This window comes from Cnephaeus nilssonii (genome assembly GCF_951640355.1).
Source record: "Cnephaeus nilssonii genome assembly, chromosome: 12".
Taxonomy (NCBI): domain Eukaryota; kingdom Metazoa; phylum Chordata; class Mammalia; order Chiroptera; family Vespertilionidae; genus Cnephaeus; species Cnephaeus nilssonii.
In genome coordinates, this window is record NC_137083.1 from 35,279,408 (window position 1) to 35,296,775 (window position 17,368).

At 34.9% G+C, this 17,368-nt stretch overlaps 1 protein-coding gene across 1 annotated transcript in view; it reads left to right on the forward strand.

The window, feature by feature from the left end:
* LOC307107858 (cadherin-related family member 4-like) overlaps nt 1–17,368 on the forward strand; it is a gene marked incomplete at both ends in the record, with an annotated part of 92,522 nt that overhangs the window by 59,787 nt on the left and 15,367 nt on the right. The window contains 2 exons of the mRNA XM_079785369.1: nt 15,787–15,928; nt 16,105–16,358. Coding sequence (XP_079641495.1) covers nt 15,787–15,928; nt 16,105–16,358 — 396 coding nt within the window. The remainder of the gene's footprint in view (nt 1–15,786; nt 15,929–16,104; nt 16,359–17,368) is intronic.

Here is a 17,368-nt window from a genome sequence, read left to right on the forward strand (position 1 = left end):
TTTTTCTTTTTGTAGTGTTCCAATGTTTTTTATACCTTTGTTTTATCACTTAATTTTTCTGGCTTCCATTATAAAAAAACATTTTTTTAAAAAAAAATCTAATCAAGTCATTAAATTCTTGAAGGCAGGATTCTTTATCATATATCCTTTTAAATTTATTACACGTAGGACTTCCTTAATTATTTTACTGAATATATATGTGACTATAAATTCAATAACAACTCTGAGTAGGAAAAAATACAGTAGGGCCTAAGTACTAATTGAAATTGAATATGAGCATTTCGGAGTTGGAAAAACTTAAGAAAAACCTGTTTCTCTCCTCTCATTTTATACCAGAGACTTGGCCTTATTAAAGTTGAAAAGCATTGTGATTACAAATGGTTCCCCAAATGTGTAGCTTTGAAGTTGAGGTAATGGCAGATACATTGCTTCATGCTGACCAGATCCTGATTTATTTTCTGGGTACCCAGGAAGACTACATTCTCTGACTACTTTTCAGTGAGATTGGGCCCATGCAGCTGGGAAGTGGGCTGAAGGGCTTTTCTAAGTCTGGCCATAACATCCCCACAACTGTCCTCTTTCCCTTTGCAATGTGATTTCCAAAGGCCATTTTTCAAAGGTGAAGACACTATAAGATGAAAGTCACTTCTTGAAAAAGAGCTCCCAAGAAGACCCACCGAACATGTCTGATTATGATAAGGCAAAAATTAACCTTGTTCCATGTTAAATCAATCATATTTTACATTTTAATTGATACTGCAAACCATCTAGCCAGTTGTGCCTGATGCAGAATTTTTTTCTGGATAACAGTTGGACTCTCCCAAATAGTTGGAATTCTCTCAAATTTCTTTCCATCTTTATATCCCTATGGCTTTGAGAATAAGCAACTATCTTTTTATAACATCAAGATGTACTACTTGCATGCTCTCATGGTTTTATTTATGTTATGAATATGTAAACATTCATATGAAAAACTTTTTATTGGAAAAATCATCAATATAAATTTTCCCAGCTAGTTTTCTTTAAAATTATATGCATTTCTAGCTGCTTGATAATTTTCCCAGTATTAGCAAAGGATACAATTTTTTAAAAGCTTAGAGGTTATTTGATAAAATTTCATAATTACTTATTTTAGCAAATAATGTTTCCTTTTTTAACAAGAATAAACTATGATAATGTGTTTTGAAAATCACAAAAATTGAGATTAAATATGTGCAATTATTTAAATTGTTATCTATATTGATATTTTTATTCCAATATTAAGTGATTTGTGTGATCCACTTCTTAAGATTAACATTTCTCTAATCTGTTCTCATCTTTTATTTGTACTGGACTACAATTGTCCTGAGGGTAATGACTCAATGTTATACAAGATTATTATATATGATTACAAGAAACCAGTGTATTTCTGGGAAAACACAACTGTGAGAGCTAGAGAGAGAGAATGAATTTGATGATCATTTTAAGCAAAAACCATAAAAGACATAAAAATGAACTATATAAAATGACATTTTTTGTCTTAACAATTAAAGATCTCTGAGTAACTACATTGGCAAGTAAAAAAGAAGTAAATCACAGGAATTATTCCCTTCAATATATTGTGAACCAGAAATGCAAAATATTTTATTTAATTTGAATTTGAGTAAAATTCATAACATATATATTTTAAAATAAAAGCATGAAAAATATACATATATTTTCTGAATGAGAATTAATATGTTATATTATTTCAATTAAAACTTGAAAATAGTTTTAATTATGTTAAATTATATTGCAGTCTCAGGGATGTGACATGTTCTGTATCAATGTAAGCTTGTCTGCAACTATGAAAATTTTGTATGTCCTGTTAGATTTAAGTACTGAATTTAATATTCTCTGTTAGTGCTTGCTTCGGCAGTATATATATATATATATATATATATATATATATATATATATATTCTCTGTTAGCTTTCAAAGACTGTCATAACAAAGTACCATAGACTGGGTGGCTTAAAGCAACAAAAATTTATTTTCTCAGTCAAGAAGCTAGAAGCTCAAGGTTCTCTCTGAATGTCTGGGGTATAATCTGTTATATACCTTTCTCTTAGCTTCTGCTGGCTCCAGCAAATCTTGGCATTCCTTAGCTTGCAGATGCATTATTATAATTCCTGCCTTTGTCATCATATGTTATTATTTCTACTTATCTCTTCTCTGTATCTATTCTCCTCTTCTTATAATACTGGAAGCCCGGTGCATGGATTCCTGCACCGGTGGGATCCCTTGGCCTGGCCTGCGGGGATTGGGCTGAAACCAGCTCTGCAAGATCCCCCGAGGGGTCCCGGATTGCGAGAGGATGGAGGCCGAGCACTGGGCCTCTAATATGCATATAAGATCTCTGGTTAATCTCTTACCGCCCTCCCCCCTCTCCCCTTCCCTCTGATATTCATCAGTCTGTCCCATGTTTCCATGCCTGTGGTTTCCCCTCCTGCATTAAGCGTCTGCCCCTTGGTGGCCAGTGCGCATCATAGCTACAGGTCGGACAGTCGAACAGTCACTTAGGCATATATATATATATATGTGTGTGTGTGTGTGTGTGTGTGTCTATATAATATGTGTATATATCAAATTGGATTAAGGGCCCACTTTACTCCAATAAGACTTGGTCTTGACTCCATCTGAAAGACTCTATTTCAAAAAAATATATATTTACAGATATCAAGGGATAGAACTTGAACATGTTTTTTTAAAATATATTTTTATTGATTTCAGAGAGATAGAAACATCAATGATGAGAAAGAATCATTGATCAGCTACCTCCTGTATGCCCCACAGTGGGATCGAGCCCACAACCCAGGCATGTGCCCTGTCCAGGAATCAAACCATGACCTCCTGATTTATAGGTCGACGCTCAACCACTGAGCAACACTGGCCTGGCTTTACATATTTTTTGAGGGGTGAACAATTCAACCCATAATAATTACACATGCCATCTTAGTCAATTCAATTTCTATTTTTGAAAGAAAGTTTAAAATAGTAGTTATAAACATGGATTCTAGCAGTAGATTAACCTATTAGAAATCACCATTTTGACTGCACTGACTGTACACCTTATGAGAAGTACTTAATTCTGGGGGCCTCAGTTTCCTCACAAGTAACACATGCTAATGATCGTAGTCACTTCAGAAGTTTGGGAGATGATTCAAACTCCAAGTACCAGGGATATAAATACAAAGTACATTTTAGTGTTTCTCATTGTTTTTGTTGCTACTAAGACTTCTGAATTCCAACTAACTTTCATTGAATGGTTCCATTCACAAGGACTGAAATTCTCTCTAACATATAATATCATATGGATTTACCTAGTGATAGTAAATCCATATGATATTATAATAAACATACTTGGTAAAAGTTATTTTAAAAATTTTACCAGAATTCAGTAACATAATTAATTTAGAACTAAACCAAAATGTAAACAAACAAATGATAGATAAGTAGATAGACAGGAGAATAAAGAATCAATAATAGAATCAAATTTTTATATCCTCTACTCAGATTCTCAGGGTATTTAGTAGGCTAACATGCACATGAATCTCTGAGGGCAATGGGAATAATGGTTTATAGTAGTTCCAAAATTCAGTCCCTATGGCATATTGTGAAAAGTTATGTTCCTTAGATCGTGCATTGAGAAATAATGAACAAGTAATATGTAATTGAGGTTAAAATAAGAAATTTAAGTATAATAGTGTGTCTTAAATTATACAAATACTAGTGAACAATCTAATATCTTTGGCATATACTTTTACTACTAATACATTTTTAAAATATATCTATTACAGTATCCTGGAGATTAATTTTAGGGATTCTGTTCTTGTAATTATTTGAACTAAAACTTATAAATAAAAATGCTTTGGTGAGAAGACTCAATATTGTTAAGAGTTAGTTCTACCCAACTTGATTTATAGATTCAGTATAATCCCAATCAAAATCCCAGAAAGTTATCTTATGGATATCAATAAAGTGATTTTAAAGTTTATATCAAGGGTTAAAGACTTAGATTAGCCAGCACAATAATCTTCCATGCTAAGCACTTTCAAGGACTGACAGTACCTGGCATGAAGATTTATTATAAAGCCACAGTAAATAAGAGAGCATGGCAGTGGTGAAATAAAAACTATATTGATCAATGTAACAGAATAGCGATCTCAGGAATAGATCTACATACATATGTGAATTAATCTTTGACAATGGAGCAAAGATATTCCTTTCAACAAATGGTGCTGCAATAATTGGACATATACATGCAAAGAAGTGAATCTAGACAGAGACATTACTCAAAATAGATAAAAATGAACTCAAAATAGATCACAGATCTAAATGTAAAATGCTAAAAATAAGTGAGCTATGGAGCCATGAAAAGACATGGAGAAACCTTGAATGCATATTACTAAGTGATAGGAGCAAACCTGAAAAGGCTACATACAATGTAATTCCAACTATATGACATTCTGGAAATGGAATTTGGGGACTACTATAAACTATTATTCCCATTATAGGTGCAGGAAAATTATCATTGGTTTTCCAAGATAAAGGAGAAGGGAGGAATGAATAGGTAGAGTACAGAGGATTTTTAGGGTTGGAAAAGTATTCTGTATGATACTACTATGGTAGGTGCTTACAATCACACCTTTGTCCAAACCCACAGAATATGCAACACCAAGAATGAACTGTAATGTAAACTATGGACTTAGGGTACTATTGATGTGTCAGTGTAAGTGCATCAATTGTTACAACATACCACATGATGTTGATAGTGAGAGGGGGTTTTGTGTGTGCTGATGCAGGAATTATAAGGGAACTCTGTGCTTTGTATTCAATTTTGTTATAAACCTAAACTTCTCTAAAACACATGGCTTATTAGTTATTTCTAAACATTCCTCACAGATCAAGGGGTGACTTACTTCCAAATAATAGTTGTAGTAACAATTGTATTTTTTAAAACTTAGCTGTTCATTGTTTTTTCCTAAAAAAATGAGAAAAATACAAATATAGCATAAGTGTTGTGAGGATTTATGATCTATCGTGGGAAAGTTAACCCTAGCTCTTTGTAAATACTGTGAAAGAAGTCACATTTGGATACAGCTCTTATGTAGTTTGTAAGTACTTATTATTTGGGTTTTTACGTTTGACGTCCAAAGCTTTACTGCTATGCTGGAGACAGCTCTACATTGCAACAGCTCATTGTTAGTGTCTCTCCCCAACTTTCCATTGAATAACCATCTTCTCAGGAGTTTGAAGTCAGCTATGTCCAGAGTATTTGCAAAATATTTACACCATGCAACTGGCAATCTCTATAAATCAGAGGATATTTTTTTGGAGGGGGGTTGTTTTGTGTTGTTATTATTTTTCTCTCCCCCACACCCGTTTGGGCAGGAGTGTAGAGTTCAGCTGTTAAATAGCAGCTCGCCAGTCTGTTGGTTCTCTGAGGCTTAGGAATGACCAGATCTTCTCTTTTCATTCCATCCCAAGTGTGTGGCACAGGACCTGTCTCATTGTTTGGGTTCAAAAAATGTATGTTAAATTGAGGAAGTCATTTTGAAAATGATTTGCAGTTATATTATGATTGAAGCCCATTGAGAGAATTCAGTCACCAAAGGTAAGAAGTTCAGTGAAAAAATAAGGCTGAAATGAATTGGGTAGAGCATCTCTCTTAAATAATAAGAAAGATTTTTTTTAAAAAAAATGGAATGCATTTTAAATGAAGAATTAAAATATAAAACTCAATATTGAGTATTGTATTGGAAGGTAGAGAAATAAAAGGAAATCGTGAGTTTCACATGCTGGAGAAAGTGAGCCAAAGTCTTCATTTTTAGAAGAGTTGTTGGAGCAAAAAAATCCGAAAGGCAGGACATTGATGAGTTAGTTGAAGTGTAGAAATGGGGGCAGGAAGAGTGGGGGAGTGAGAAAGAGCACCTTTTCCTTTGGGGCCCTGACAGGTTGCAGGGATTTGGTCTCTTTCAGGTAGGTGCCTTGTTTCCTTGCTCAGATGCTGGCTTCTCTGAGCTCCATGTGCCGAATGTGTTAAACAAGAGTGAGAAACTACAAGATCATTTCCAGTTTACAAATTAAAAGATTTTGGGTTCTTTAAAAAAAAAATAGGGGAATGGAGAGAGAAAAAGATGATACTTAAGAAAGTAACAAGGATTGCTTTCTTGAGTATAAGAAAAATATATTGACTGTGTTGGCAGACAGAAAGAAAGAGATCCAAGGTAGAGAAAGGGTAGAGTGACTAAATGGGGGAAGATAGTTATAGAAGAGAAAGGGAAAGAGCATACAAGTAGGGGTGTTAGCACTAAAAAGAATGAAAGAAAACAATTTCTCAGGAAATAATAACAATACCTAACATTTATTAAGGATAATATAGGTGTTATTTTAAATGCTTTGCCTTTAATGTATCTTTTATTCTCACAAAAGTCTAAAATACAAGATTTTTAAATTCTTATTCAATAAGTAAAAAAAAACTGAAAGATTTCTTGCCCAGGAACCTGCGATGGAGATAGGATTTTAACCCAAAATTCTGACTCCGGATTGTGTATGCTGCAGGCAGAAAGAAGCCTGTGACTGGAGGCCTTTCTGATCACTTACCAGACTGCACCTCTGTTTCCTTATTCATCAAATAGTCACAAAGTTTTCTTTCTCATCTAACTTCTAGGGCTATGGTGAAGTTTACTTATGAAATTATACTTCATAAGAGGTAAATTATGATAGATATGTAACATATTTTATACAAAATAGTCAAAGGAGCAGACATTTTTTAGTGTAGAGGCTAAAAATTAAGTGACTTAATCTTGAATACCTTTGATTACTTCATCAATGTAGATGCAGCCATATCTAAGAAAGAAGAGATGGATATTGGAAATTTAAGGGGCAAGGAAAAGATTTGGACAAGTTAATACTGGATAATCCCCAGTAGTACTACTATATTTACACTATTTGATAATGGGACACTTGCCAGACCATAACAAAGGAAATTCCAGATCATGATTTAGCAGATCCTCTTATGTTGGCTTCAGTGCCATTTTACTTTCTTTATAGTCTGTCAACATTCATACCATCTTGTATAAGTGCAGCGTGTCAGACATGCTATTGCACTCACTATGGAAACCAAGATTTCTCATGAGATTCTGAACATTAGTTAGGATGACAACAATGTTGGATGCACATACCCTTACATGAGCTTTTCTTTCTGAGTTTTCACTTTTTCTTCTTTGGCTAAAAGAAGGAAATGCAGAAATAAAGCCTGAGGGGTTTTGGTTTTTATTTTTGTTATTTGTTTGAACATAAATATGAGTTTTCTTCTATTTTTCAATATTGTTGTTTAATTCAAACTACTTTATTTTTCTTTTTACAATAAAGCAAATCTAAATGGCATGATGAAAATATGAGTGGGAACCATTATTATTACTTTTTTGTGTTATTTTGGCTCAAAGAAACTGTGCGAAAAAAAAGACAAAGGGAAAATTATATCTATGCCCACCCACAACTGGAAAGCTCTCCTAAGTTAAAGTAATTAAAGTCCAGTCTCTGGCTTGAGGCTGTGTGTGTGTAAACCCCAGAGATAACATAAAAATGGCCTTCCCGGCATCCTCTGAGACAGAGGATGTTCAATCCTATTCCAAGAACTCAATAACATGTTTTTTTTCCAAGAGAGAAAGCCAAAATACAACTTTCTTGTAAGAACTACAAATACCATATGGAAAATTGATCCCATAAACTAAAAGAAAAACATAATAAAAGAATAACTTTTGAATTCCACTATGCCAGTTAAAGGGTACAGTCCAGTCCAGTCTTTTGTCCTAATTAAAAAAAAAAAAAAAAGATTGCATTAAGAGGGAAGATTTGACTAATAACTCAAGTATCATTTCTTGTTCTCTTAGCAAACCTTATACAGAGTGCTATCTTGTTTTGTTATTTGCAAAAAAGAAACCACTTTTGAGAAAGAGAAGAGTATATAATTACTTTCATTGGTTTCCTGTATTATATGGTATTTTGGGTTAGTTTTTGTGTTTCCTTTCAAAAAAAGCTGTAAGATGGTAGCAAAATTTACTTTAAGTTGTAAAGAGTTACCCAATATATAGGAGAAATAGTTATCTGTATTTGGAAATTTACTTTTTTTAATTTTATTTATTTGTAATTAGTAAGGCAGAGTATAGTTCCATGGTGAGATTATAAACTACAGTTGACATAAACGTAATCCTTTACATTAAATGATGTTTTTTATATGGTCTTTACTATTATTTCCAAATGAAACAGAAAATGAAATAGGCCTTATACTTTCCTCGTGGTTTATAATATTTAAGATGTTTACTTTAGTAAATCTAAGCATACTAACTTTTATTGTCTCTTATAGATAATATTATCACTTCCTGGGAGATTACTTCTATTTATGTTTTACAAATTTTTATTGTGCTCTTATCTTTTTGCAGGGATTTTTGTTTTTAATGAAGTCCATTGGCTTGTAAAATATTGCCATTCCCCTAGAACTGATTTACCTTTATTTCTGCTCTGCATTCGATGACTCTCATGTATTCTGGATCAAACTTTATATAAACCTTTTCTTTAGGATCCCGTTAGTATGAAAATAAGATGAATTCAAATGCCATACTAGAACAAACACCAGAACATAGTGTTTATTTAGTACATGTAACTTAAAAAAATTTTTTTTCCTTTCTAAAGTCATGGGAAGAGAAAATTTTTCTTGCTGTGGACAGAATGCATGTGTCTTACTTCCAGTGAAATTACCAGTTTTCATGAATTCTGATTCTATGTAGACTTGTCAGTTTTAACTCCTTCCCTCAGACAATCTCAGGGCCTATTCTCCCATCTCCCTCTGCAGACATTTATGCCAAGCTTCTTACTGTTTTGTCCATGTGCAAATCTGATGATCCTTCTTATTGCTCTGCCTTTCAGTTTCCTCTCTATTGGTGGCACCTACAGTTTTCCCTCCCCCCCCCCCCTATAAATTCAACTCCGCAATCAAATTCAGCATTTTAGGCAATTTGTAGCAGAAGATTTTACTATCATTTTTTTCTGGAAATTTGGAAGGACCTTTTCATCTATACTAATAAAAGGGTAATATGCTAATTAGACCAGGAGACCTTCTGGATGTCCTTCTGGACAAAGCCATGGTGGTGGGGCCGAGACAGAGGCAGTTAGGGGCGATCAGGCCAGGAGGGGAGGGCAATTGGAGGTGATCAGGCTGGCGGGGGGGGGCAGGTGGGGGTGAGCAGGCAGGCGGGGGGGTCAGTTGGAGACAAGCAGGCCAGCAGGGGGGGCAGTTGGGGGTGGTCAGGCTGGCAGGGGGACATTTGAGGGTGATCAGGCCAGTTTAGGACTTCCCCTGAGGGTTCCAGATAGAAGAGGGTGCAGGCCAGGCAGAGAGACATCCCTCCTGCCCCCATGCATGAATTTTGAGCACCAGGCCACTAGTTTATTTTATAAAATTGATATCAAGTTAACCAACTGGGACACTTTTGTAATCCTTCATCCATAACTTTATCATTGTTCTTCCATGGCCTGCTTTTAATAGTCATCCTCTCTAATAAAATGGTAATATGCAAATTAACCATCACTCCGCTACATAAGCCACACCCACTAGCCAAGCCACACCCACCAACCAATCAGGGCGAGTATGCAAATTAACCCCAATCCAAGATGGCTACAGCCACAGAGAACAAGGTTTCCCAGGTAACAGAGGAAGCCAAGCTTTCCATAGCCGTTGCAGGCCTAAGCCTCCACTCAAGCTACAAAGTTTCAATTATAGAAGGTAAACAAATTCAAACAAATGGCGGCAGAATGGAGCTTGAGAGAGCAGGCCAGGGTTGCCGGCGGCAACAGGGGAAGCAAAGCTTTCCACACACCCTGGCCGGGCTCACCCGCTTAAGGCTACAAAGTTTCAATTGTAGAAGGTGAATTAACTGCCACAGAAATGGCTGCCAGAGCCCCAGGCTTGGCTCCGCTCCAGGCTACAAAGTTTCAATTGTAGAAGGAAAATAAATTCCAGATACCAGGGCCTCCCCTTGGGTTGCCAGGGGGCGTGGCCGGCCTGCAAACCACCACAGGCCCCTCGCTCAGGCCGCCCCACACCCCAAGGGAACCCCCACCCTTATCTGTGACACCCTTCAGGGCAAACCAGCTGGCCCCCACCCGTGCACCAGGCCTCTATCCTATTTAATAAAAGAGTAATATACAGATTGATCATCACTGCAACACACAATATAGCTGCCCCCATGTGGTCAAAGATCCTGCCCCCATGTGGACACAAGATGGCCACCACAAGATGGCCAGCAGGAGAGGACAGTTGGGAGGCACCCGCCTGCAAGGGAGGGCAGTTGTGAGGGACCAGGCCTGCAAAGGAAGGCAGTTGAGAGGGACCAGGCTTGCAAGGGAGGGCAGTTGGAGGTGATCAACCCTGCAGAAGAGGGCAGTTAGGGGTGACCAGGCTAGCAGAGGAGGGAAGTTGGGGGCAAACAGGCTGGCAGGGGAGCAGTTAAGCATCAACCAGGCTGGCAGCGGAGTGGTTAGGGGGTGATCAGGCTGGCAGGCAGAAGCGGTTAGGGGCAATCAGGAAGGCAGGCAGGCAAGCAGTTGGGAGCCAGCAGTCCTGGATTGTGAGAGGGATGTCCGACTGCCCGTTTAGGCCCGATCCCACCAGGATCGGGCCTAAACGGGCAGTCGAACATCCCTCCAGGAGTCCCAGATTGGAGAGGATACAGGCTGGGCTGAGGGACAACCCCCTGCCGTGCACGAATTTCGTGCACCGGGCTTCTAGTTTTTAATAATATAATTAGTACCTTCAAGCTAATCATACAAAATAATACTCAGGATCTTGAAGATAAGTAGAACAGTGGGCAAATGACAACATGGCAGTCAAACAGAATGACTCACAGTAATGCCCAGCCATATGCACGGAACTTAGCAATATGCTATTATTTCCATGCATGTTCCAAATAATTTTTTAATTGCTACCTAAATATTTTGCCATGTAGGTAAAAAATTAGTTTGTGTTAAATTTAGTAAGAATTCGAATCCAAATTCAAGTTATACATTTATGGGGATAACAAATCATTCACTTCAGGACTCTATTAAAACTTTACTTATCCTAAATGAAAATTGGCAGGTAAATAGTAGTACTGCTAATATAGCTTTTCTTGATCTAGATTATTAATGTCCAATATTCACACTTGTACCCATATAATGAGATATTTCAATGCATGTTCCAAAAAGTTCTTTTTAGTACTTAGAAAATAAAAGAATTTTTACAGTAAGTAGTAAATGTATGTCATCCATTAAAATAGCACTAGACAAATAAAGTCACAAAGTACTCACCAATTATAGTTTATATTGAAAATTGTGTCACTTGATAATAGACAAATACAGAGTGCACATAAACAATAAATGGGGGGAAAAACCTTAAATATAAAATCTAATTTAGGAAAGGAAAAGTCTTAGGAATTTGTAGCTATGTTTTTAAACTAGAACCCTACTGTGATGACTGAGAATAGTCCATCAAATATTCAACTATGTGTTCTAGGATTTATTTAACAATTTTATGAATCATAGTCTCTTACATTGTGCACACCACAATCCCATGAGTAGCCTGCTCAAAGTAGACTTTCTTGGAACTCATTACAGACATATGAAATCAGGATCTCTGGAGATGGAAACTGAGTATCTATAATTTTTAAGATATTCAGGTAATTCCAAAATAAACAATCTAAGAACTCCCAACTAGATGACTTCTAATTTAATTCTCACATTTAAATTTTATGATATAATTTGAATTCTGCATTAACCAATACTGAACTTATATTCATTTTATAATAAAATCAAAATCAAATCACAACTATGGAAAGGGTTATTAATCTGATCATTCATTAAAAAAAAAAAAAGAAAACCCATTATTTTTCTCTGGCCTGTGATTAATTTCTGTAGTACACTCCTTCACTACTTTCTGTAAAAATTCTTTTCTAAATATTATCACCCTGTCTTCTGAAAGCCTATAACAGTCCCTCATGATTTAGCATATTTTCTGTAGGTTTAATACATCAACATTGTATCTCATAGCTAGAATGTTAGCTTCTTGGGATTAGGTCCTAATAACATATCTTATTGTTTTTACACAATTTCTAGAACAATACTGATTAAGTCTATACAGGTCATTTTTACTAGAAAAATCTTATGATTATTTATCTATATAGTTACATACAAACCACAGCAATTAAATTTAAAAATGATTTTTAAATTTATAAAATAACACACTACTTTAAACAACAACAAAATTACACAATTATTGTTCAGTTTAGGAGCTTGAGAATTAGTTGGTTTGAGCTATATAGTATACCTCTCTACCCCAGATGGTTTCTGGCATATCCATCCTCTCTCCAAGTCCTAGTTCATGTTCCTTTCCAGAGATATGTTCTCCCATTCAATGGGTTATCTTTTCATTTTGTTGATGATTTGCTTTGCTAAGAAAAAACTTTTCAGTTTGATGTAGTCCCATTTGTTTATTTTTTCTTTGCTTCCCTTTCCTGAGGAGACATCCCAGAAAAAATATTGCTACAAGAAATGGACAACATTTTACTGCCTATGTTTTCTGCTAGGATTTTGGGGAGTCTAACCTTTAAGTTTTTGACACATGTTGAGTTTATTCTTGAGTATGATGTAAGAAAATGGCCTAGTGCTCTGGTGCACTGGGCTGGGGAGACCAGCTTGGCGTTTAGACCCCATGCTTCTCAGTGGGAATTCCCCACAACTGAGACAGGCTTCCAGAACTTAGGCTTCACTCTGTGGACTTGGGGCCAGCTATCTCACACCTCTGCCCTTTCTACCAGTCTCGATGTGGCTTCTTCCATTTAAAATTCTTATTTAACAGTAATATATATTAAGGAAATGGTTTATAGCTGCCCAAATCATCCATTTATATTTCTTTGTATTTTAATAATTGATCCATGTTCTATATTTAAATAAAATCTATCCTATCTCTAGAATATAAAATAAAAATAATAGATATTAAAATTATAATATCTATATTGATAATGATAGTTTATTAATTAAGGAATAAGAAAATTGAAAATAAAATTTCCTTATTACTTAAAGATAACTTTATTTTACTTGTCTTTTGTTGGGAACAGGTTTGAAAAAACTTTCTAGATAAATTAGCTGTTTATTTTTATTTATTGAAATTTAGTTAGTAAGCATATGTAATAAATTCTAGAGTATGAGCAATAGTGTTATGATTTATGTTAGTTTGTCTTATTATTTAGGTTTTTGTGTTGCAAGTTGAAAAAGGTGAAACATACCTACCCCTTTTTCCTTAATGAAAAACTTTTTATTTATCTACTAAAAGTTTAGTGGTTTAATAATTCTACACTTTTAAAATATATAAACATCTAAAATTTATTTTTCCTCTTCTATAGACATTGTATATATTGAGCAAATTTCCATAACCCAAGAGTTATACTTTAATATTTTAATTGGGAACATTTAGAGAAGTGAATGTGCTGTGTTATCCTGCAATTGGAGATTCAGTGAATCAGGATAATGATGTTCTTTTGCCAAAATTAATTCTGACATGCAAGATTGTCATGATATATTAAATGCCAAGCCATAAGAACAGCACCCCAGAAATAGGAGCTGATGATTCAAGCTTGGCAGGTTCTCCTTGTGCTCAATGTTAAGACTAGCTTAAAAGCTGGTCATAACAATGTTGGAGAAAGAAGGATTCCTCCTTCCAACATGTTCTTTGAGTTCAAAAATGTAATGAAGATGTTAAAAAGATTTTTGAAAATTGCAGCTCTGGAAAATAAGGTCAAGATTTGAACTTGGAAGCTACCTTGTTCACAGAAAGAGTTTTTAGTTACTATCTGAAAACAGTTTGTCCTTATACTCTATCATTTTTAGTGATGCTTTATTCTTTTAAGGTTTGTTAATTCTTCATTAAAGTTATGACATGGATTACTTTTTTTTTTTTCAAAGAGGAAGGGTAGAGAGATAGAAATATCAATGATGAGAGAGAATCATTGATCGGCTGCCTCCTGCACGCCCCTGACTGGGGAATTGAGCCTGAAACCTAGGCATGTGCCCTGACCGAGAATCGAACCATGACCTCCTAGTTCCTAGATCAATGCTCAACCACTGAGCCACTCCATCCTGGCTGAAATGGATTATTCTTTTTTAAAGGAAAATACAAGAAAATTCATGAGTAGTTTCAACTCAGTTAATTAACTCATGCCCTGAACATTTGATTCTTATCCTTATAGCCATATAGTGCTTTTTCTTTTCTTAATTATTAAACAATTTTAATCGTGTTTTCATAAATTCAAACTATACCTGCTGTGATGGTACTATGTATAGTTTGCACAAAAGTATCTACAGCGGTCTCACTGCATAAACCACTTGGTCCAGATATTGTTTCCCTGAAGGACTCTCTCTCTGTTTATTCCATGTTAGGCTAGTAAGGAATATAATGAAAGGAATTTAATCTTCCTAATGTGGATCTTAAGGATAATATAAAATTTTACTAACACATTTTATTGCACATGACAATATTAGGTATTACTGAGTGGAGTTCTGTGTACTCTGATGAAAACAACATATATTAATGTATGTATGTATACATATATATGTAATATAGTACCATCATTGCAGGTTAGTTTGAATTTATGAAGACACAATTAAAATTGTTTAATAATTAAGAAAAGAAAAAGCACTCTGTGGATACAAGGAAAATAATAAAATATTAGGGCATGAGTTAATTAAATAAGCATTAATATGATATTCTCTATAACTATAATGAAAGCAGTTATTTATTTATTTTTATTTAAAAAAATAATGTATTGTTAGAGATTTTAGTCTTATAAAACTGGCCATGCTCTTATTCTCTCAAAGCCTCATGAATGCATACTAAAGTTTAATAAGCACTAAATGTAACCATTTATATAAATTTCAGTATTAGGTTAACTTCTTTTTTATTGTTGTATTACAGATGTCCCCCGTTTTCCCTCATTGACCCCCATCCACCCCACACCCGCCCATCCCAGGCCTTCATAACCCTATTATCTGTGTCCATGAGCTATGCATATCTATATATATAAAACCCTAATATGCAAATAGACCGAACGGCAGAACAACCGAACAACTGGTTGCTATGAGGTGTGGAACATGGCAGCATCAGCCACCGCACGATGGCAGGGCACCGGTCCTGTCATCCAAGCGAGCCTTTGGTAGTTCCTAAAAATTCTTTGCTCCCATGCACCACAGTCCTGTCCTGAACCTTACAAGTAAAACAATCCAAGAGTAAAATTGGTAGAGAGTACTTTTTGTGAGGAATTTTTCAAGAGGAGACTTGATGACATATATATTCTAGATTTAAGGGACGTGTTTAGTGTATATAACATTTAGTTTTCAATCTAATTTTAAAATCAAATAATTTCATGATTGTCTGCATACGTGTCTCAGCAATATTATGTAGGAAATAAACATTTGTTAAAAATTAATTCCACATCCATAAAATTAACAATGGAACATGAACTATATTCCTGGATAACCCCAAACAACAAAGTTGATATGATGAAACACTAAAATATAACCTTTAAATGGAAAATAATTAACATGCATTATAAAAGTATGTTTGAACAATATTGTGAAGGTGAAAACAATGAGTGATAAAATTTAAACAAATAACTGAATAGATGGGGTAATATTTTAAAGACAGAATCTAAACTAGCTACTATTCTTGTGTTATAGAATATGAATGATGAGCCTCCTGTATGCAATCCACCACATTTGGAAACTCGGATTTATTCCAGCCTCAGGATTCCTTTTATTCAGCTCAACTGTTCAGACAAAGATTCTCCACAGGAACAGCTGAGCTATTCAATTGTAAGAGGTAAGACATGATTTCAAATAAGTCACTTCTATGCTATTTAAAAAATAACCATGTGGGATATTTTATAAAGGTAAAAAACATATTATAAAACTTATTTTTAAATAAGAATTTAAGACAATAGAAATAACAATATATGATGTTGTTTTATTTCTATTTTATTACCTCATCATTCTCAGGAAATACAAACAATCAATTCACACTTTGGAGACTAGGCGTTGATCCTCCTTCTCTGACCATCACTCAAAATTCCCAGTATGATGCATTTCAAGGGCTTCAGGACCCTCTGACTCTCCAGCTACTTATTGAAGTTACTGATGAATTAGGTGGGAATAAAGCTAGTCAGCTGTCAGCCACTACAACAGTCATAGTTCATGTGTTTCCCTGGACCACAACACAGCCAACTTCTTCCACTGAAACAACTACAACTACAGTAAGTACTTAGTGATGAAATATAATTCTAAAGTAGTTTGAATTAGTCATAAACATAGAAGGTATTTGGGAACTCTCACAGGAGTTATCCTTATATTTTGGCAATGAAAGAGATGAGTGAAACAGTTGGTTTAATACATTAGAATTTCCATCATCAGAATAAGGAGAACATATTGTAGCTGTTAGTCATTAATTTTAAGTCAAGGTAAATATATCATTGTTAATCATTTTTAGAGACTCTTTTGTTAGTATTTAACTTAGATTTCTAGTTATTAGGTTAGTTCTCTTCATAGTGTACTTCTTCATTTAACTGAATACTCATGTAGGTTTTGTTATGCACATAGCACCATCTAAGGCTTACAAAAATATTGGACAAGCTTGTTTCCCTGAAAAAACTTACAGTCTCACTGGAAGACAGGATATATACTTAAAACAATTTTAAAAAAATATTAGATAGTGCCAAATGATAGTGCATCTGTTATTTCACCTTGAGGTTTAAAATAAGGTAAATTTGTGTTGAGACAGGCAGTAAGTTCTCTGTAAATAGAGGAGCAAAATAATAATGTAGTTCTTTAAACACAGATATTTTTATGTAAAGAGAAGTCAAGCTTTGCAGAAAGAAGGCATAGAATTACCCCTGGGAAGAGTATAACATATTCTGTGAAATGCTGAGAAGACAGTGAAGCTGGAGGCTAGATTTGTGTCAGGAAAAATGAAGCTCGTGGTAGATATGTAAAATATGTGTGCATGGAACATCTTGAATGTAAAGATGAGATTTTGGATGATTACTGAAGATAGGAAATTGTAACAATTTTGCAGCATAAAAGAACAACTCACGATGCCTTATAAACTGTGAATATGGGAATAAAGGGAAAATCAATGATGTGATAGGACTGTATTATGTGGAATATGCTGTTTGATTTCAAATAGGTGGTGTTTAAACAGTCAAGTAGGTATTCATATCCAGGCCCTCACTAACATTGTTATGATGTTCTTCAAATAACCAAGCTA